This window comes from Haliotis rufescens, unplaced genomic scaffold, assembly GCF_023055435.1.
Source record: "Haliotis rufescens isolate VD_foot unplaced genomic scaffold, xgHalRufe1.0.p SCAF_27, whole genome shotgun sequence".
In the NCBI taxonomy this organism is placed as follows: Eukaryota; Metazoa; Mollusca; class Gastropoda; order Lepetellida; family Haliotidae; genus Haliotis; species Haliotis rufescens.
This window is the reverse complement of record NW_025963968.1, coordinates 3,463,824-3,487,513: the sequence shown is the minus strand read 5'-3', so window position 1 is coordinate 3,487,513 and position 23,690 is coordinate 3,463,824. Positions and strand designations below refer to the sequence as shown.

The following is a 23,690-nucleotide window of genomic DNA, read 5'->3' as shown; positions in this document are numbered from 1 at the left end:
CCTCTGGCGGTCAATGATTGGAAGAAGGTGAGGTTGAAGAATTTGATTCATATAGCGATTTGCTGTCAAATTTCCCTGAACCACAACCTAGTCAGATCTCGTGGTGTATGATATTGGCCAACATACCATGACACTACCGCTACCGAATTTATCGAATTCACGTACACATGTAGGGCAAAACGCTCATTTCGGCGACGATAAACACGTTGTCTTCCATCTCGCCTGTGAAGAAGAAATCGTGATTCATCGCTAAACCACACTTTCAAATTCAAAGGCTGTAAGGTATGGCACCAACGCAAGCGTCGCTGTCGATTGATCTGTTGCATAACAGGGACGATAACTAGTCCTTTGGGTCGGATTCCAGCCTCGTGAAGATGGTTACTGACAGTCTGGTCCGATATCCACCTCAAACGATGGATGGGTCCCGCAGTCTCCGTAGCTGTGGCATTGCGATGAAGTAGGTGGAACAGTCGAACGTAGCGATCCTGTGCAGGGGTGGTAACTCTTGGTCGAACGGTCTGCAGTGGAATTGACCTGTGTGTATCGGTCCCAAAGGCGGGAAATGGTGTTGTGATGGACGTAGAAGTGGCGTGCAACAGAAGACTGCAATTCCCCTCTTTGGATACGTCCTGTGGCGATGTTCCGATCGGCAGCGATACGTCTCGGCATTTTCGGACTTGAAACATGTAAACAGTTGAATGACAAATTATTGGCTTTTGCCTTTTTATATTTGCCTTTTTATAGCAACTACCACGAGTTACACTTTGTTGATGCATGTCATCGATCCCAGTTGCGTGGAGCGATGCTCATAATATTAATCACTGGATAGTCTGGTCCAGACTCGATTATTTACAGACCGCCGTCATATAGCTGGAATTTTACTGAGGGCGAATATTAAAAGATTATTTACTCGCCGCGATACAGCTGGAATATTGGGGAGTACAGTAAGAAAACACAAACAAGTAATCAGTTATCTGACATGTTTTTTTTCTATCCGATGAGTGAATGTATTCACAAAGGTCACTTGCAAACAACTACTTTTATCATACATCAACAAACAATTACTGTTGAAGTAAATATTTAGTCATGGCCCTTGTCCCCAGATTTAAAGATTGATAATGCCACGTCGAAATAGCGTCATGTCGTTTCACTTTAATGACCCTTAACTGTCAGAACTGACCTCGACGACATATGCTATTTCCGATTGTTTTTTCATTATTTTAATACGTGGTATGACTGGGAGATGTGACTATGAAAGTATTTATCGGAAAGAGATACCAGTGATAAAGTATTTTCTATGCGGGAGCTCAGTGTGAGGTTGGTGAGATAATTCTGTAATTGGTCATAATTGTGCACGTGCGTTATCAGCATGTCAAATATGGTCATGTAAATAGATGATTGCAGCCGTAAATGGTACACAATTTGTTATCACTACACATTTAAACTGCGCTGGCTAAATGCACGACGTCCGTCCGTTTTGTGACATGATCTACAACATAGAATCTTGAATAGGGGTAACCAAATTCCTTTCCTACTTGCTAACACCTTGCATCCCGCTGTAGCCAGTTAATTGACATCACACGCGAACACTTACAGTAAATATCAAACCTTAGTATAAGGTCAGATCAATGAGCGGTCTTTAAATTCAGCTTACACCATGACTATAAAAAAAAGTTTATTATATAAGGAGATATAACTATTGTAGTTATTCTGAAGCTCCAGCTCCGTGTGTCAACATGGCGGCCACGATCACCCTCACTTCCGCCTTGTCTGTGTTGGTTCTCATCACAGCCTCAGCAGCCGTTCCTTCATTAGGGGACCCATGTTATGAAATTGATTTTGACGCAATTAGCGTCATCGCAAACGGGACGACATGGACCAGACGTTGTCATACTTGCGCCTGCATCGACGGAGTCATTGCCTGCGACGGTCCTTCTTGTGCGAACAAGTATAAGCCGGAGTTCGAGTACATGTGTACTAAGGTGAGCAGTATTCTCAGCGTTGTGTATATATTGTGATATAAGTTGAGAAATGTAGACAGCAAAGGGTAGAGCTGCGGGAATATTGCTCAACATAAAGGGAAAGTTAACTAACGGAAAGTTGAAGACATCCCTCTTGCCATACAGCCTTGTGGAGAGTGTTTTGTCACTCTGTATATTTATACGGAGATCTGACTATGAATCAGACGAGGTCGTCCCACTGGTCTCCTTCGTGTCTAGTTCAGGTGTGTATATCAGTGGAAAGGAATTGGCCATGTTACCATTATTGAACGATATCAGACCATCGATATTCCTTAAGCTTTATCAATCTTCTTGTTTTGATTTTGCCAATTCGAAAAGAAATTCCGAATGCATAAATAAAATAGAACAAGAAGGGAAGCACACTTGGTGTCTATTTATCTACTTGCTTTAATGTCCTATCCCAAACTTTTACACTGATTTACCAACGAGGAAGTCCAACATTTCACATATTGTCTTCTCCGTAAACTACATCTGCTTTCATTTTTGACAAATTGTCAGGAACCTCTGATATGTAACTGTATCTATGGTCACCACGTTTTGTAACAAAAGCCCCATGGATCAAGGAATGATTTTTTTAAGTTGTCATATAGGACAGTGATGTAAAATGTCATCACCCCTATCTTCACGTTTGAGAAAAACGAACGAGAAGAACAAATACTAAATTTAGATGTAAACTACCGTTATTCCACTGTGTAGAATGTACGCCAAAGAACCCCTGCTGTTACAAACTGCCTGTACGGTTAACTGCCATAATTTGACACATGGCCTCTGTTACACTTGTCGATTTCATACGTGACTTAACAGATCAATACAACAGCATATAGTGAAGCACGCCACGCCAGTCTGTTGCACACCCATGAGTAGCTGCACATTAACCTATAAACGCCCATCTGACGCCCATTTGTGTGTGATGATATCAAGGATACGATATTGATGAAATAACAGTGACACGTGAATATGGCCGACGTATTGTAAGCGACAATTGATTATTTTGAATATGCTTTGCGAGTAAACATAAATTCATGTTATCATTCCATCATGTATGACTATTTTATCAAATAATCAAGTTCTCTTCCAAACGACCTAAAACTATTCTACAAAAGGTAACGATATCTACCTACTTGATACTCTCTGTCACTCTTGAGGTACAAACTTTCATCGGGAAAGAATTTAATACCTAGATATGTAAGCTGTGGAAATTATATGAATGGACCACTGAAAATCAGTGATGACACCAGGTGTTCGCGAACGCACGGATGGAGTGTTCGTTACTGTTCGTCACAGGTATTTGCATTTGATGTAGGGAGTGTAGGAAAACCATATATCACATATTGCATTTACGGATTCGAAGTCAATGTGGTAGAACTGGGGTCTGTGTAGGGCATGATACGTTTGACAGACACCGTCATGACAACTCGGAATAATCTTTACATAGAATACGCTTCATTAGAATGATCTTACAGCACTTGTAAGGTCATTGTTAATGCATGGCGTTGCTTTTGTTGAGGTATGGGTTTGGGGTTTGGAACTGTCCACATTTTATTATACAAGTCGTTCGGGAAAGAGTAACGACGGATGGTTTATAAAGGACAATGTATGATTATCTCCCTTTGGCCTGGAGGATCTGCGTACATTTATAAATGAAGGTTAACAGATGAGTTCATATAAATGAGACTTGTTGATTTCTACACTTACACTGAAAAGTATTGGTAAGGCTAAAAAGTATGGAAACGATTTTATTGTAAATATGCTTTTATCTTGAAGTAAACAGAATCGTCTTTTTACTCTCAGTTTACCCATTGTTGTGTCATTCACTGTGTCAGAAGTTCAAAACTGGCAAAAAGATATCGTCAGTTGTCATCAATATGAACATCTCTCATTTCTTCTGGTGAACAGTCTCTGATAAATTTGACATTTTCAGTTGGCCGAAAAGGTCCCCCATCCTGACTCGTCCGTTAATGTATCGTTCAATTTTATATATTATGTTTTTCACGTAGGGATAATTGAAGGCTGCCATTACCTTCTGATATGACAAGCAATGAACGAAAATAAGGAAATGATAATGTCATAAGTGTAAAAAGAAGATTAGAGGTGAATAACATTCCATGTTTGGGCGTACATTGCTATGTGAAAGTGGAGCAATACGCTTCACACGAAGCTGTGGACAGCATTGCATGTAATTCATGTCCTAACTACACCTGTTTCCCAACGACAGCCTCCGTGGTCTAGTGGTTAAACGTCCGCCCGGATAGCGGAAGGTCCGGGGTTCGATCCCCGGCCGCGTCATACCAAAAGACGTTAAAAGGTGGTACTTGTTGTTACCCTGTCTGGCGCTCAGCATTAAGGCTAAAAAAAGGACTGGTCGACCCGGAGTCTGTATACTGTGTCTTAGTGGGGTATTCATGTTAAACCGCGTCATGGCAGCACTATAAATCAGCATTAGTCTGGACTATAGTACAAGCAGCCACACACACACGTGCATGTACGTCGGTATATAAGTGCAATAATCTTGGATGCGACGTTAAAGCCCAATTCACCCCACCACCCGTTTCCAAACTTGTTTTGTTCCAGTTTCTGACGTTTCAAATTGTTCAGTAGGTTGGACTGGGCCCCTGTCTACACTGCCGGGCAAAAGAAAGTATACAACAATGTTTGATGGTGGTGAAAAATGAAACAAACAAAAAAATGTTATTCGATGGTGATGTATTTCATACAAGTATCGTAGTTATGTTTTGGACTTTACGTTTGCAGTGTGTCGGTGACTATTTTCAGCCTTGTAACACTGATAATTTTTGGTAAGGCCAGGTTCACACAGTGCCGATTTTGGCTCCCGTTTGAGATCAAACAGCGCAAAGACACGGAAAGTGAAAAAGTCGGATTACTATCCTCAATGACCTGGAATGTCCTATCATTGTCAGTCGTACGGATCGGGGGGCACGGGTGGCCCAGTCGTTTAAGGCGCTGCGATTCGCTGTGCAGAGTTGCGTCCCTTGGGCACGCCAGAAACCTATGATTGTGGGTTCGAATCCCGGTTTGCCCCGATTATGTTTCTAGGGTTGTCAGCACCACCGTGCTCGTGGGTTTCACAGAAGTGGTAAACGTCTGAGACCTACATCACTTCGGGCACGCCGTGATAATAATGTTCAAAGCGGCGTTAAACCCAACTCACTCACTCACTCACTCACTCACTCCTACGGATCGGGATAGGTCCAGAGAGGTCGGCCAAGCACTCTCGAAATTATGGTGCGTCCCGTAACATTTGGGAAACTCAGCCGATTTTGTCTAGTCGGATTACCATCATGCTACATCGAGACAGATTCTGCAGTATCGGATCAAAATCGTAACAATGTCCTGTGTTGTCTGGACGGTGTCGTGTGGATCGGGACGCTGTCGTGATGAACCGGCATGAACTGTTTATTGTCGTTTCTTGTCGATTGAGTCCAGATTCGGATTGAGAACGGGAGAGTAGGGAGGAATTCGCCTGGAAACGAAATTTCCCGCCACGAATCACAGGATCTTGATCAGACTTTTGACAAATTTTAATCGGGAATGGTCCTCTCAAGGACGGCAGTAAAAATCCTGAATGTGTGACTGAGCCCTTAAAGTGTATACTGTTTGCTCGGTAGTTTAGCTGCGCGTTCTAACAGTGGAACCAGTTAATCAATAAGCCCATTTATTCCTTACAGTGGAGTCCGGACAATTGTTGCTGTGATCACGTGGGGTGTATGGTGGACGGAGTACCCATCGACATGAACGCCTGGTACAAGACAAGTGCTGACCCCTGTTTGGAGTGCCAATGTGGTCTTGGGCAGAGGTCCTGTCGGTCGGATGAGAACTGTGTTGCCAGTAAGTCAAATGTCTCTCTGTATTGCTTTGTTTACGGGTTATTTGAAGGGCGCGGGGAGTACATGAAGATAAGTGGATAAAATAAAACATATTTTTAAATGAGGTGAGGTGAGGTGAAATTGGGTTTAACGTCGCGTCCAAGATTATTGCACTTATATAGCGACGTGCATGCACGTGTATGTGTGTGTGTGGCTGCTTGTACTAGTCCGGACTGATGCCGATTTATAGTGCTAGCTCACTGAGATACCATGCCGCAGTTTAACATGAATACCCCACTCAGACACAGTATACTGACTCCGAGCCGACCAGTCCTTGTTTTAGCCCCTTAATGCCGAGCGCCAGACAGGGTAACAACAAGTACAATCTTTTAACGTCTTTTTGTATGACGCGGCCCGGGATCGAACCCCGGACCTTCCGCTCTCCGGGCGGACGCTCTACCACAAGACCACGGAGGCGGTCTTTTTAAATGAGTGTGTGTAGTAGAACATTAGTTATGGTGAAATTGGGTTTAACGTCGCATCCAAGATTATTGCTATTATATGGCGACGTGCATGCAAGTGTGCTGCTTGTACTAGTTCGGACTGATACCGATTTATAGTGCTAGCCCACTGAGATACCATGCCGCAGTTTAACATGAATACCCCACTCAGACACAGTGTACTGACTCCGAGCCGACCAGTCCTTGTTTAAGCCCCTTAATGCCGAGCGCCAGACAGGGTAACAACAAGTACCAACTTTTAACGTATTTTGGTATGACACGGCCGGAGATCGAACCCCGCACTTTCCGCTCTCCGGGCGGACGCTCTACCACTAGACCACGGAGGCGGGAGGGTAGAACATTAGTTAAGGTACATCACTTCGCGTCAACTGTATTTTGGGAAGAAATACCGTATCAGGTCGTTTACCATTTTTTTGTAACCCACGAGCGCGGGTACACTGCTGACTAACCAATAATCATGATCAGGGCGTATCTTGGATTCAAACCCAAGATAAGCGGATTCAGGCACAAATAAGGGACGCTACTCTGCATAGCGAAATGCGGCGCCTCTGACAATGGGTCACCCGTGCCCCACATTCTGCAGAATGATGATTCTTTGAAGATTATTTAGGATTACGAAAGAAACATAACGAGTGAGTGAATGAGTTTTTATGACGCTGCTGTGAACATTACTTCATGTTTGAGGAAACCCCAAAGAACGTGGTGAAGGAAACTTGCGTCTTGAGCGTGTCTTCGAATGCCAGAACATCCCTTCTCATATCTACAAGTACTTTGAAGGGATATTTTAGTGGTGATATCAGTGACGATAATGAATGTTTTTTTAAGTTTATTCTACATTTACGACAGGATGGGTCGGCATGTCTGTTTACGACACGATTATGTTTCCAGGTGTGTCAGCAGCATTCACGTGCTCGTGGGTTTCACGTCTGAGACCTGCATCACTTCGGGCTGTTCTCCCACATTAAGCTGACACGCCGTGATATAAATGGAATACTGTAACAAGCAGCGTTAAAACTCACTCACTCGCTCACTCACTCACTCACTCACTCACTCACTCACTCACTCTTGAACTTGAACAGAGAGTTGTTTTTTTACGGGCTGCACACATTGTTTTCGCATCAGCCATTCTGGTTGTATTTGTCCGAATAGAATAATTGTAATTGATCTAAATTCCACTGCTGAACATTGTGTAGCGGAGAGATCCCAATTACAAATGATTCTTAATTTGTTGAAACCTTCTGAAATAGGTACTTTTTTCGTCTGTAGGATACCCGATTGTTGGTATATTTCGTTGTATTACATGTCAAGTACTTTGTATATTAAGTCATAAACATTGTATATTTTATTATATTACGTGTCATAAACACGGACATTTGTAAAACATTATCTTTCATGTCATATTCATTGTATATTTCAATATTTTACATGTCATATACAGTGTAAATATCACTATATATTTAATGTCAAATACATTGAATATTTCATTATTGTTCATGTCATGCAACTAATTTAATTTAAAAACTTACATGTCATTTTAAAAAAAATATTACATGTCATTATTTAAATTATATATTTACTAATATGACATGTTATATTCTAGTATATTTCATTCCATTTAATGTCGTATTCGTTTATATTTCCTGTATTGTTTATTTCAGCCATCCCAAGCGCTGGTTTGGATTAAACACCAATTGAAAAGAAGTGCAATATCCTGTAGTATTTGTTCTCAGAAAATAAATGTGTTTAAGGTCTGATAAAAAATACTTATTTGTTATTATGTTTTTGCTCATCTGTAATCTGAGTACACCATATTATGTAGCAGGCATGTGCGTGTTTGTTTTCGATAATCGAGACCGTGTATGTTCTTGGCGTTTTATATTTACTTAAACTAAGTTGATGTTCTGCTGACTGACTGAAGTCCCTGAGGCTCATCATAAACTCAGTAGCATTTATCAAGAACTCTGAGTCAACAACAAAAGAAATGTTTGGGCCGAGACATTTAAACTGATGCAATACGAAAATACACTCTCCAAAAAAAAGGAAAGCAAAGGTAGATTTTTAATAAATTTATTGCACCTAATAAAGTCGATATATTTAATTTACTATCATTGATACACATATGAAAGTTTGGAGCTCGATAGTCACATTTCATTGTCATGTCACATAAGGTCACAAGGTGGCGCTTAACTCAGTATCTCGTGTGATCGCCCCGGGCAGCAATCACGGCTCTGCATCTCCTCGGCACTGACTGGATAAGTGTACGAATTCTGTCCTGCGAAATTCTGCGCAATTCTGCTTGTAACGCGTTGGCCAGTTGTGGGAGTGTCTGCGACCTGTTCTGACGTTGACGTACACGTCGATCGAGTTCATCCCAGAGGTGTTCGATTGGGTTGAGATCTGGAGATCTCGACGACCAGGACAAGCCGTTGATGTTGGTATTATGAAGGTAGTCTATCGTGAAACAAGCTGTGTGCGGTGGAGCGTTGGAGTGTTTCCTGTTGAAACAGCTCCCTCTGGCGGTCAATGATAGGAAGAAGGTGAGGCTGAAGAATTTGATTCATGTAGCGACTTGCTGTCAAATTTCCCTTAACCACAACCAAGTCAGGTCTCGTGGCCAGATCTCGACGATAAACACCTTGTCTTCCATCTCGCTGGTGAATAAGAAATCGTGATTCATCCCTAAACCAGACTCGTCTCCAGTTTCTCAAATTCAAAGGTTGTAAGGTATGGCACCAACGTAAGCGTCGCTGTCGATGGATCTGTTGCATAACAGGGACGATAACTTGTCTTCTGGGTCGGATTCCAGCCTCGCGAAGATGGTTCCTGACAGTCTGGCCCGAATTCCTCCTCAAACCAGGGATGCGTCCTGCAGTCTCCGTAGCTGTGGCATTTCGATGAAGTAGGTGGAACAATCGAATGTAGCGATCCTGTGCATGGGTGGTAACTCTTGGTCGGCCGGTTCTCAGACGGTCTGCAATGGAATTGAACTGTGTGTATCGGTCCCAAAGGCGGGAAATGGTGCTGTGGTGGACGTTGAAGTGGGGTGCAACAGAAGACTGCGTTTCCCTTCTTTGGATACGTCCTGTGGCGATGTTCCGATCGGCAGCGCTACGTCTCGGCATCTTCGAACTTGAAAAATGTTGACAATTGAATGCCAAATTATTGGCTTATGCTTGCCTTTTTATAGCCACTACCACAAGTTACGAATGCCATAACTTGCACATGCATTTTGCTTGACTGTTTTCCACCATACCATTTGTGAACAAGTGTCAAAACAATGCCGTTTAAGACTTTTTGCGTTTTGACGCACCGTTTGTCGAATATCAGGCAACAAACATTTTCCAATAACATATATCCAATTTCTATACCGTGTAGTCAGGTTCAATGATCTACATACTACCTTTAACGTTTTCGTTAACGTTTGTGTTATGTTTTCTGATTACAGAAAGGGTTTTGTTGCTCTTTGTTATATATCATATAGTAACTAACCGGGAATGACAGCTATTTTGCATCTGTTAAACTCTGCTTTCATATGCACATTTTATACCATTCAAAACTGGGGCAAAATTGCCATTTGCATGTTTCTAGGCAGTGTTATTTATTCCGAAAATAAATCTCGACAAATCCTTTTCATAAAATGGCCGCGCATTGTTCTGTTTATTGGTGATTGGTTGGTCTAGATGACAGGACATGACAAAGAACAGCTATGTTTGTTTGTTGTTTAAAGCTCCACTCAACATTTTCCAGCTATATGACGGCGCTCTGTAAATAATCGAGTCTGGACCAGACTATCCAGTGATTGACATCATGAGCATCGATCCACGCATCGACATGCATCAACCAAGTCAGCGAGCCTGACCACGCCTCTTACCGTTATGAGTGAGTGAGTGAGTTGGGTTTAACGCCGCTTTTAACAGTATTCCAGTTATATCGCGGCGTGCCAGCTTAATGTGGGAGGAAAGCCAGAAGTGATGCAGGTCTCAGACGTTTACCACTTCGGTGAAACCCCCGAGCACGGGTATGGTGCTGACAAACCTAGAAACACAATCGAGGCGAACCGGGATTCGAACCCACAATCATAGGTTTCTGACGTGCCCAAGGGATGCAACTCTGCACAGCGAATCTGGGCCACCGTAGCCCCTTACCGTTATGTACTAAGTCATTTTATCTACAACCCCGCGTCAGATGGACACATGATTTATTTCAGTCTTACCTCATTACATAAACATACATAAACACAGCAATAAAATCATGTTGTGAGTCACTCTTTTCTGAGTTATGAGAGACTATAAAAGTTGTACATACAATTATTAACATACTTATACATATATAAAATAACATTTAGTTAGTACTATAAAATACGGATTTTCTACGTTTTAAAATGACATGACAGGCTTTAACAGCCACAGACGATGGTCTTGACCAAAAAAAACAACTGTTTCTGCATCCTGGCGCTCAGCGAAATTTTGAATCATTGCAGTAAAGTGGAAAATTAATTCATCTTTAACATGTTCATACAGTGGGCAATCTAATGTAACCATGTAAAAGTTATATTCGTTATAACAGATGTACGTTATCACTCATCGATTTATGCGTAGTTTCTGTACATCGTGTATTGATTATTGTGATCAATGAGGGCCGCGATGTCACACGAACTGTCCAAATCAATCAGAAAATTCCTGTATGCTGCTTATATATATTTGTTATTGGTGACCATATGGCACAGATAAACAGGGCATTGAAATTGCCAATGTCCTTTATAAACGGTTGACATATGCGAGTGAGGATAAATTATATATGCACTCAATAAACGTATTGCTATGTACATAATAAGTCCTCGTCTGATATTCTTCTTTCCATTTTGCAATACAGGTGTTGCCTCATAAACATATTCATTTCAGGCCGCTGTCAATTTCTGTTCGATCCGAGCTACGATGTGGGCGTGGTGTCCCACCTAGCGGGCACCTGTGACGCCGTTGTATCATGTTGTTCAATACCTGCCTCCTCAACCTAGGTCGATATGCGTGTCAGTGTCTAACCTTACGGAAAATCAATAGTTGTGTTTATAATTACATTTAATAAAACCAACAGTCGATGAAGCTTTCGATGTACAGAGTGCAGGGTATAGGTCGTGTTCGACGTTTCAGTGTCACGTGAGACATTTATGTTGGACAATTGAGGATTACTGCAGGATCATATGATGTTTGTCTGCCTTTAGTCTCCATGTTTTGTGTGAGATGTGGTGTCTTCATGTGGTACTTTTCCGAATCTAGTCTTCGCGTGATGTCTAGCAGAAGCTTGTCTTCATGTTGTTTTATTCCGACTGTAGTCTTCGAGTGATGTCTGCCAGAAGCAAGTCTTCGAGTGATGTCTGCCAGAAGCAAGTCTTCGAGTGATGTCTGCCAGAAGCAAGTCTTCGAGTGATGTCTGCCAGAAGCAAGTCTTCATGTGATGTCTGCCAGAAGCAAGTCTTCATGTGATGTCTGCCAGAAGCAAGTCTTCGAGTGATGTCTGCCAGAAGCAAGTCTTCGAGTGATGTCTGCCAGAAGCAAGTCTTCGAGTGATGTCTGCCAGAAGCAAGTCTTCATGTGATGTCTGCCAGAAGCAAGTCTTCATGTGATGTCTGCCAGAAGCAAGTCTTCGAGTGATGTCTGCCAGAAGCAAGTCTTTATGTGATGTCTGTCAGAAGCAAGTCTTCATGTGATATCTGCCAGAAGCAAGTCTTCATGTGAAGTCTGTCAGACGCTAGTCTTCGTGTGATATCATCACAACCTGGTGTATGTAAAACCCTGGTGTATGTAAAGGGTATGAGTGTGTCTGAGTGGACAGATGTTAGACAGATATTGACAGAAGAGTAAAGCTTTGGATCCACTTCTAAGAAGCAACTGGATTGTCACATTTCTCGTGACTGTGGTGGTGAAACGTCCTTGCATGTAGCTTAACAGTACAATCCACCCAGTGCATCTACACCCATCCTCATCATCGTTATCTTCATAGACAAGTGAGCATCCGGGGAGCCACCGGACTGACGACAAGCAGCTGAGTAAGACAAAGAACTCACGGAGAAGGAATATAACGGTTATCTAGAATAAAGCTTCAACGTGTGTTGTTAAGGTGGGTACTATAAGAATTTCAAGAACTATTTATGTGGAATTAATTTCTAGAATGATAGTAACAGCTGGTGCACATATGCATGACCCGATAGTCTGGGACAAGGACGACCATTTTATGCTACTTGGTGTCATTGCGTGCTTCTTGAAAGAGCCAGAGAACCCAGAGAACGACCTAACTCAGCGGTGTAATGCTGCAACATTTGGAAACAGTAAGCAGATGGAGGTATAAATACTTGACACAAGGTCAGGTCTGTGAGAAAATGAGGAATATTGACTGAGGCGAAAACCAACTGTCATTGAACATAACCCTTCAGCATGAGGGTGGCGAAGTTGCAGAGATACATCGCTATCGGTGTGGTGACATATTTTGTATGTTCAATCATGTTCTACAGTTTTTTGAAGAATTCCCAAGATACTAAAACTACATCAGAAGAAAGTCAACGAGAGAATACCATTTTCAAAAAGCAGGAACCTGTGAGACAACTGAAGACACCGCGTATACCAAAGAGGACGGTGTCTGACCCTCTGACTGAACACTGCGTGCAGGATCCACGGTACGCCGTTAATCTCCAATATGTTCACGCTAAACTTACATCTCTGATCTTCCTGTTCTCAGCCTATGCAGACTATAGACCTGAGACGCCACGTGTTCGTATCATAGGAATTATCAACAAAAATATGGCCTATACGAGTCTATATTGCCACTACAAGGTTCCAGTGATGACGGATGATGGTAGCAAGATTCACGAGCTGATTTCCGTTGAGGCTGAGCGATATGAGCTGTGTGAGAACCATCTTCGTGCGTTTGGGGGATGGATTTTGTCCTGCCCTCTGCCGGAGATTCAAGGGAGACAACCATGTTTTGTCTACGTCGGCTTGTCTCGGAAGGACACTGTCAATAGTGTTGAGATGTCCATTCTCACAACAAAAAGGTCGCAACCGGAAGAGCAGACTGATTTTGCTGTTTGTGTCCCGCCTTTATATGGAAGGTTAACCAGATTTTCTATTGTACAGTTTGTTGAGCTGAGTCGTCTTCTTGGCGCGCGCCATTTTGTTTTTTATGATTTTGGTATTACGCCGGATGTGCAATTAGCACTGAAGTACTACCAGTCTGTTGGGCTGGCTTCCGTCATTCCGTGGGATCTCCCAGTTCCATGGAAGGCAATATGGTATCTTGGACAGAGCGTGGCTCTTACGGATTGCCTATACCGACATATGTCGGCGGTTAAATATCTCATGTTTAACGATCTAGACGAGTTTCTCGTACCACGTGACATTTCCGCGAGATCTTGGCATGATTTGACGACCATGTTTAAACCAAATATATGTGGGCTCTCATTTAGAAACGCATATTTCCAAATTAATAATTTACCAGCTTGTAACCATGACAACCGATGCATGACAGTGTTACGTGCTACGGAGAGACATGAACGATTTCCAAATATGGGAAGGAATAAAGTGATGGTTGATCCATATAAGGTATTTGAGATGGGGATACACCACGTGAGTCGACCCTGGCCCGACGTTGCAAACTTCAGCGTGATAGAGATTCCTCCTGAAATCGCGTATGTTCACCATTACAGAGAGCTGCAGGATGACGCAATGGCGGAAAGGTTTACCAACGATAAGTTCCTAGTGGACACGTACAGTGACCCGCTGATCAGAATGTATAGCAAAGCTCTTGTTGCCATTCGGGCATTTAGTCGCAATAACAGAACTTAGTTTAGGAACACTGTATTAGGTAACAATTCCTCCCCCATTAGAATCGGTCTTCAGTCAGCCATCTTGTTAGAGGCGATTGCTTGTCGTGAGAAGCAACTAACGGGATCGGGTGTTCAGACTCTCTGGCTTGTTGATGCATGTCATCGTATCCCAGTTAGGTAGATCGATGCTCATGTTATCAATCACAGGATTGCCTGGTCCAGATTTGATTCCTTACAGACCGCTGTCATATACCTGGAATATTGCTGAGTGCGGTGTAAAACAACAAACAGTCAGACAAACAAACAAAACAATCAAGGTAACAATAAATGATTGACTTGAAGCCAATAATTGTGTGTGTGTGTGTGTGTGTGTGTGCGTGCGTGCGTGCGTGCGTGCGTGCGTGCGTGCGTGCGTGCGTGTGTGTGTGTGTGTGTGTGCATTCTTCTTCTTGTGAACAATTTGAATGGTCATATTCCTTTATCTGACACTACCATTGATCATTATATATTATTCATTATTGCCAAATGACTATGCCGTGTATTCAATGCAGTGAGTACCTGAGTATGCTTTTACGCCGCTTTTAGATATATTCTAGGAAACTCAAGGCGGGCGACATAAAAATGGGCTTCACATATTGCACCCATGTGGAATCGAACACGGGTCTTCAATATGATGCGCGAACACTTTAACCACTAGGCTATCCCACCGCCCAATATCACGTGGAGAATATCATAACCAAGTGTGCCAGGTACGAGGAGACATAAGTCTGGCTACCCGAGGGTATCACTTCCTTGTACAGAGTTGCGGGCCTTAGTCATAACAGGATCCTGGTCGCGGGATAGACTTGTCTCCAACATTAGGCTTTCAAGCATTGAAAATAACTGATAGTCTCTTCTAACCTGCACACCCATATTCTCAAAGTTGTACTCTGAAAACGGACATTGATACTCTCTGGGCATCCCCAGGACATCGTGTAAGAGCTCACTGTCGTCTTGTCAAGGAAAAGACAATGATATATTGTTCATTCAATAAGCAGTCACATTTCTTGACAAAATGAAAACATGTACCCAATTTAAACAAAATATAATAAACAAGCCATTGTGTGATTATCCGTTGAAGTGCCTTAACCAGTGTTTGTTTGTGTTTAATACTGAGTTCTCTGTTTGTGAACTATAGATGTCTGTTTCTTTGGTTTTGTGTCTTCAAACATTGCATTGTGAACAAGATATTGTCAGATATGTTTTCACTTCATGAAGCCTATCAGCATGCAGTGGTTCAGACAACACAATACGGTGTGCTCTACTCTCTCACAACCACTACAGTTTGTTTAAGTACGTTTTGACATATAATTTATTTTTACACGTTAATGACGTATCATTGGAAAGGAAAAAAACTGCTTGGGCCGAGATTTTAAAATATATATTTCTTAAATTTGTACACACAAAATGAACATATCGTTTTTATTAGTTTCAGCAAAATCAGTAAATTCACTGCCGAGTCGCTGTATTTTCGGATCGAAGATCATTTGATTTTCTGTGTTGTTAACAGGCCGCCGTTGCATGTCAGGAGTTCTGATGTGCGGCGTCAAGTTAAAAATACAGTTTTTATATTAAAAAAATATTTGAATCATTATGGCTGGTGCTAACGGTAGGGCAGGACATGCTTACCCTTTTCGCGAACACTTGGTGTCATCACTGATTTTCAGTGGTCCATTCATATAATTTTCACACATATTTTGCCCTTAATTCTCTTGCATTGACGTTTATATTGATTATCGCAGTGTGTATATTTTAGAATCGATGCGATTGCGTAATTAAATGGAAAATGTCATTAATTATAACTACACTTGAAGTGTACTTTTAACGACCCGCCCTTAGCGTGTATCAAAGTCAGGGAAGAAAAGCTCTCACTCTGGAGCAGACAAGAGAAGAAAAGCAGAAGTGTTTTGGCCTTGGATTGCTTCAAGTTTAACACTGTGTTGAACTATTACAGTGTTTGTAACAAGAGTACAGTTCACCCTTGCCTCCTCGAACCAGTGTCACTGTGACCTGTCCGACTTGTGCAACAGCATGACGTGGAATAACACACCTGTGTATCGAGTCTTGGTGTCGTGATGAAACAAATCACAACTGACAGAACCGGCGGTACAATACGCCGTTCCGATATCGACACCACCCAGTGGTCATGTGGAAACCACTGTAGGTGTCTGAAATGTTTCGATAGCACTAGTTCTACATAAGGTGAGGTGAAATGGGGTTTAACGTCGCGTCCAAGATTATTTGCACTTATATAGCGACGTGCATGTACGTGTGTGTGGCTGCTTGTACTATAGTCCGGACTGATGCCGATTTATAGTGCTAGCACACTGAGATACCATGCCGCAGTTTATCATGAATATCTCACTCAGACACAGCATACTGACTCCGAGCCGACCAGTCCTTATTTTAACCCCTAAATGCCGAGCGCCAGACAGGGTAAGAACAAGTACCATCTTTTAACGTCTTTTGGTATGACGCGGCCGGGGATCGAACCCCGGACCTTCCGCTCTCCGGGCGGACGCTCTACCTCTAGACACGTGAACAAATAAACCAATGCCAGTTACAAAACATTTAAGCAACTTTTTCTTAAAAATACCTTTAACTTTTCATGTATGTATGAAATATATACTGTTACTTTATTAACATATTAGGGTATTTCATATCAATTTCATACATATTAGAGGTAATCAGGTTGTGGTATCATGGTATGATAGAAATATCTCGATCAAAAGTTGATAGCTGATGTTTTAGCATATACTCTTGAGGTTATGCATGCAGTAGTCACAGCAGTGTTTTGTGACGGCAGAACTTGCAAGTATACATCGTCTATTCTCGGTTAAAAATGAAGAAATGCACATTACGAACGATCGTTATCTGTTAGCATGCGGCAATAGACAACATTCTGCAGTTTGTGTGTGTGAGTTGTGTTAAACGCCACTTTTAACAGTACCCCACTTATACCACAGCGTGTCAGCATATTGTGGGAGGAAAGCCCGAAGTGATGCACTTCGGTGAAACCCTCGAGCACGGGTATGGTGATGACAAACCTAGAAACATAATCGGGGCGAACCGGGGTTCGAACCCACAATCATTGGCTGCAGGCGTGTCCAAAGGGACGCAACTCTGCACAGCGAATTGCGGCGTGCCCCCTTCTGCGGTGAAGGAATTCGACAAATATCATGCACGTATGAGGTAGCTGATCGCCAATGGTAATTGGCAACTGATCACCACATCCTCGTGTACAAAATTGTTGAAACCTCTATTGTTGCTTAGTGTAAGCGAGTATGGTTGTACGCCCTTTGGAACATGTTTCCAGCATTAACAGGGCAGGAGACACAAAACGTGAGCGTTTTACTTAAATGCATCGGAGGTCATGTTAAGTGACTTGGTTGACTATGGAATACTGTAGGGACATTCTCGCAATCTCGCAATCTCGCGATCTCGACCTTTGAAAACGAGCTCAATATGCCTAAAACACGAGAATGCGAGATCGCGAGAACGCGAGATTTGGCCAACTGTACCAAAGGGAGAGGACTCTACCCTACTCAGCAAAGAACTTTGTGTGTGTAAATAACATAGCATTTTCAAGCTCAAGTCATAAGTTTTTGCTAAATGCTAAATGGAGAATGAAAAGCATAAAAGAAGCATGACCAAAGGACTACTAAGGTGCGCATGCGCCTTGACCTTATTACGCATGCGCACGGACAGCGTCTAAAACGCGAGATCGCGAGAAAATGAAATGTGTTTCATGTTTTTGTGGCCTAATTTGGCAAGTCGAGATTGCGAGATTGCGATATTTAACATCATGTCCAAATGTCGCATTCTCGCGTTGTCGACTTTTGACAAAACATACAATGTACCAAAAACACGCGAATGCGAGATCGCGAGATTTTGGCAAAATCTCGCGATCTCGCATTTTCGTGTTTTTGGCATATTTATATTTAGCTCGATTCCAACGGTCGAGATTGCGAGAATGCGAGGTCGCGAGAATGTCCCTTACAGTATTCCATACTTGACAGTGTGGCGTCGTACCCAAACGACGTGGATCATTGCTCATGATACTGATCACTGGATTGTCTTGTCCAGACTCGATTGTTTACAGGCCCGTCGTATGGTAGTATTGCTGGAGGCGGCGCCTGGCAACAAACAAACACTAATATTCTTTTTGCAAATTGTGTGAGTAGCGGGTGCTACCGGTAGAGCAGGTCATTCTTACCATTTTCACCAACACCACGTGTCACAACTGATGTTCAGGGCACCACTCTTCTGCCTTTTACGTCCTATGAAATCTCCACAAATAATTGAGACTGACTATTCTCTGGCGAGAGATAATGGTGGATGCGGCGTAAAACAACAAACATACACAACATGAATGATTGTGTGGTATCGAATTCGTGCGGCATGGATCACCGACCGTAAATGAAAATTGAAGTATAATTTTGACAGACTTCTTCCAAGCGAGTCAGCTGTTTGTTTGTTTTGCTGTTGTTGAACGCCGCATTCAGCAATATTCTAGCTATATGACGGCGGTCTGTAAATAATCGTGTCGGGACCAGACGATCCAGTGATTGACATCATGAGCATCGATCCACACAATTGGAATACAATGACATGCACCAACCAAGTCAGCGAGCCTGACTACCGATCCCGTTAGTCGCCACTTACAACAAGCATAGTCAAGCATGGGTTACTGGAGACCTATAGTCAGTTGACAAACCTAAGTAAAATACAAAATTCTAAAATAGAACGATATGGGAATACAGCTATTTGCATGTACATTACAAGAAACACCACAACTAACTCTTGCATTATGTTTAAATATTTTATTCTCCCGAAAAAAACTTCAGAGATCGGAATGTTTCGGTTACTAACCAAACAAATCAATAAGTCGGCTTGTTATTAACATGACATTTCCGTCAGTATGTGTTCATAGGTCCCGAGACACAGTTTTCTGTCGACCTACACTGCTGAAATCCGACTCCGCATCTACACTGGGTACAAGAGTCGTCGGGACGGGTGTACCACGCTTCCAGATCAATGACCACCCCGTCCACCACACACCCCACGTGCTCACAACAACACCCGTCCTCAGTCCACTGTAAGGAGGAATGATGTATTTAGGACAGTGACATGAAAGTGTTCCCGCAACAAAACGTATTTTGAGACAATCAAATTTTCGTAACGATTGAATTGCAAATCAGTTCAACAATATTCCTGTCCTGTCACTTCAGCCTTAGGGGCGGTCGGTTAGCCTGGTGGTTAAAGCGTTCGCTCGTCATGCCGAAGACCCGGGTTCGATTCCCGACATGGGTACAATGTGTGAAGCTCATTTCTGGTGTCCCTCGCCGTGATATTGCGGGAATATTGCTAAAAGCGGCGTAAAACCATACTCACTCACTCACTCACTCACTTCAGCCTTGCAGGCAAACATTTAATTAAACGTCAACATCATTTTGATAACCAGTTTGATATATATTATTATATTTTTGGCGTGGATTAAATGCTTCTCAATGTATATACTACCGCCGTGGGGATTCCAGGTGAGAATAGGTCCCCAGCAATCTGTGCTGGTAGTATGAAAGAGGTGACTTAACTGATCGGAGGGTCAGTCTCGGTGACTTGGTTCATTGCGTGTCATTGTAACCCGAAGGCGATGATTGAGGCTCATGATTTCAATCATTGGATTGTGGGTCCAGAGCTCGATTATTTACAGGCCGCCACCAAAAAGCTGAAGTATTGCTTAGTGAGGCGTTAGACCACAAACAAACAAACAAACAAAACAGCCTACTGTCACTCCGAGGAGTATCAAAATGTACGGAGTGAGTGAGTGATTGATTTTACGCCGCTTAACAGTGATATAAGCGTGTCACCCTAATGTAGGAGAAAAGCCCATAGACGTCTATCATTTTTATGAAACCCATTTTCTAAGTGAGTGAGTGAGTTGTGTTTAACGCCGCTTTTAACAGTATTACAGTTATATCGCGGCGTGTCAGCTTAATGTGGGAGGCAAGCCCAAAGTGATGCAGGTCTCAGACATTTACCACTTCGGTGAAACCCACGAGCACGGGTATGGTGCTGACAAACCTAGAAACATAATCGGGGCGAACCGGCATTCGAACCCACAATGATAGGTTTCTGGCGTGCCCAAGGAACGCAACTCTGCACAGCCAATCGCGGCGCCTTAGACGACTGGGCCACCCGTGCCCCCCATTTTCTAAGGAAAACTTACATCGAAAATCATAAACACATAAATATTTCTTACCTTGGTGCACATGTATTCGAACTCAGGCTTATACTCTAAAGCACAGGAGGGGCCGTTACAGAGAATCTCACCGTCGACGCAGGTGCAGGTATGACAACGTCTTTCCCATGTCGTTCCGTTCGTAATGATTTGGATTGCGTCGTAGTCTATTTCATAACAAGAACGCCCCCATGTAGTAACTTTGGGCATCCCGTGTATTGCTACGAAGGATGTAAGGACAACCACTACAGACACGACGGAGGTGAGGGTGGACGTGGACGACATATTACAGAATACTGCCACGCGTCACGCACACCTACTTATAGGAGGGACATATAGCGTCACACAATTATTGGCCAAAATGTCATACCATAATTATCCTTGTCGAAACCTTGATAGCAACTTGATAGAGCCACTGATATAACCTTCATCTGACCTCGAGATCGATCTGGTAAGTTATGCAAGCGTTCGTGGTTGTTGTCAATTAACTGATGAGTGTTAAGTGACACAGTTGGTCAAGATAGGTGGCAGAACAGACATGTCCATCGATCACGTGAAGATATGAGAAGATGATGCTGATGCAGATGTTGTTGACAACGTGGTAACAGATGCACGATGGATTACCATTTGTGGAGAGAAGTTACATTTAACTTTGATCACTGAACTCTAACTGCAAAAAAAAGTCCAGATATACAAGCTTATAATATTATGTGCTTTGGATAAATAATACATCCGAAGCGTAGACAATTTTGTATAGATGATATATCCGAAGCGTAAACAATTTTGTATATTAGATATCCAAATTTGTTTTTCTTTGCATATGTTGGAAAAGGGAGATAATTGCTGTGTATTCTTATAGAATTGTTCTGTAAGTGCAAAATGCAGTGTATTAAGTCGATCAATATTATAAGCAAGATACAAATAAAGTAAGGTGAGTTTGGTTTTACGCCGCTTTTAGCATTATTCCAGCAATATCACGGCGGGGGACACCGGAAATGGGCTTCACACATTGTAACCATGTCGGGATTCGAACCCGGGCTTTCGGCGTGACGAGCGAACGCTTTAACCACTAGGCTACCCGACTGCCCCGTTACTACCAGAAGCTGAAAGCTGACAGTTCATTGTATCAAACTAAGAATCGGTATCCCCGACACACTCACATACACCCACCTGAGGCTGTCGGTGTTTCAACCGAAGATGCGTTAACCTTATGATAGTATCGAGAGGTCCGTTTCCTAAGTTGGTTTGTTGTTTAACGCCGCAATATTCCAGCTATATGGCGACGGTCTGTAAATAATCCAGTGATTGACATAATGAGCATCGATCCACGCCATCGGGATCCATGACATGCATCAACTGAGTCAGCGAGCCTGACCACCCGATCCCGTAGTCGCCTTTAACGACAAGCATAGTCGCCTTTTACGACAAGCATGGGTTGCTGAAGACCTATTCTATCCCAGATCTTCACGGGGACATTTCCTTAGAGAGACTGGGAGATCATATGCCCCCAGAGATAACAGCAGAGGCTGGTACGGGCACCAAAGATTCTCATTGTGTCTTTCAACTGCGAGTGAGGATAAAGGTGTGAGTTGGTGACTTTGATTTAACGACAGGATAAGGTATTGATATAGGTAACAATATATTTACAACCGTATTTCGCGACCATACCCCGACCCTCTGTTCTCAGTCATTAAGCATGTCTCTCAACTTCCAATTATCAGTGACTTATTTCCCTCCGATACGATACCTCTCTGCATCAAGGAAAGATGAGACCTAATAGAAGGTCACGTCAGGTGAATCCTGTGTCCACCCACTCAACAGAAGAAGTTTAGGTTCTTCTAAACGATTCGACTTTCGTTCTCAGCAAAAGAAAACCGCCACAGAACACACATATGCCCTCGACAGTTTTACTGCTACAAATAACGTACCCGTGAAGATCCGGGTTGGAATTGGTCTAAGCAACCCATGCTTGTCATAAGAGTCGACGATGCTTGTCGTAACGGTATCGGGTGGTCAAGCTCGCTGACTTTCCCAATTGAGTGGATCGATGCTCATGAGTCGGGTCCAGACTCGATTATTTACAGACCGCCGCCATATAGCTGGAATATTGCTGAGTGCGGCGTTAAACAACAAATTAACAAATTACAAAAACGGATATTTGGTATGCATCTGTGCGCCTCACTTGCGGTGAGCGCCTCCTGGGATCCGAACTTAGTTTTCATTATAACAATCATGCTTTATTTATTTGAAACATCTGCTACCCATTGTGTAAGTTTACATATTTTAATGTAAAAATTCTTTAGAAATATTTTATTACTTTATTATTTATTAGAAAATCTTTAGGAATTGTTTTAGTGTCCATTACACTATATTTTGCGGAAAACCAGTAAGATAAAAACTCAGGTTTTTTGTTCACAAGAAACCACGTGTCGGGTTATGTGATGCGTACGTACAATCTCCGTAGTAACGCTCAAGTCCTTTATTGAATAGTCTCAAGGCGCTTTAGTCAGTTTTATGTATGGCTAAAGGCGTAACCTTATTATAATTATTATTTCGTTGTAGCCTATATATGCAAGTATACAGAAATAAATGAGAACATTGAATCAACACCGGTCCTGTTCCTTGCATCAACCAAGTCAGCGAGCCTGGCCACCCGATCCCATCTCACGACAAGCAAAGTCGCCTTTTACGGCAAGCATGGGTTGCTAAAGACCTATTCCAACGTGGGTCTTCACGAGTCCATCGGATTAGTGAGTTGTTTTGAGTGCACAGGGTGAATGCACTGAACACTAGTACCCTAGGGGTAGTGACAACACTGTAAAGAGGCTGAATAACAACCTGCCTAGCCTAAGCGGTAGGGACCGCCTGCCCACTCCGCCCAATTAAATGTGGACCTGCAACACTCACTTACCTCCCCCCGTCCCCCATCAATCTGGCACACCATGATACGACTGAATATTGTTCAAATCGGCGTTAATACACACTCACTCACTCACTCACTCAAGCATCACGTCGACCAGCCCAAACGCTGCCAACCTTACCTTGGAGCAGATTGGGACAGATTGCCGCAAGGAGAATCAACAATAAACAACGGTAATGTGCCTGTAGAAGGACATTCATTAACTAAAAAATGACTAAAAATATCAAAATTCAAATTAAAACAATATTTATTCAAGATAATAAAGATAAAAAATAGCATGAGAAATATTTCCCATTGTGGGGGTTAAT

General features: G+C 42.6%; 2 protein-coding genes across 2 annotated transcripts; one reads left to right on the top strand and one right to left on the bottom strand.

Annotated features, from left to right (window-relative positions):
• Positions 1-1,697: 1,697 nt before the first annotated feature.
• LOC124139407 (kielin/chordin-like protein) lies at positions 1,698-8,127 on the top strand. The gene is made up of 3 exons (XM_046506445.2): positions 1,698-1,982; positions 5,708-5,867; positions 8,025-8,127. The coding sequence occupies exons 1-3, from the start codon at positions 1,737-1,739 to the stop codon at positions 8,048-8,050; spliced, it is 432 nt and encodes a 143-aa protein (XP_046362401.2). The 5' UTR covers positions 1,698-1,736; the 3' UTR covers positions 8,051-8,127.
• Positions 8,128-19,055: 10,928 nt separating this feature from the next.
• On the bottom strand, positions 19,056-21,002 carry LOC124139408 (von Willebrand factor C and EGF domain-containing protein-like). The gene is made up of 2 exons (XM_046506446.2): positions 20,484-21,002; positions 19,056-19,317 (listed from the first exon to the last, which is right to left on the bottom strand). The coding sequence occupies exons 1-2, from the start codon at positions 20,745-20,747 to the stop codon at positions 19,138-19,140; spliced, it is 444 nt and encodes a 147-aa protein (XP_046362402.2). The 5' UTR covers positions 20,748-21,002; the 3' UTR covers positions 19,056-19,137.
• Positions 21,003-23,690: the final 2,688 nt, after the last annotated feature.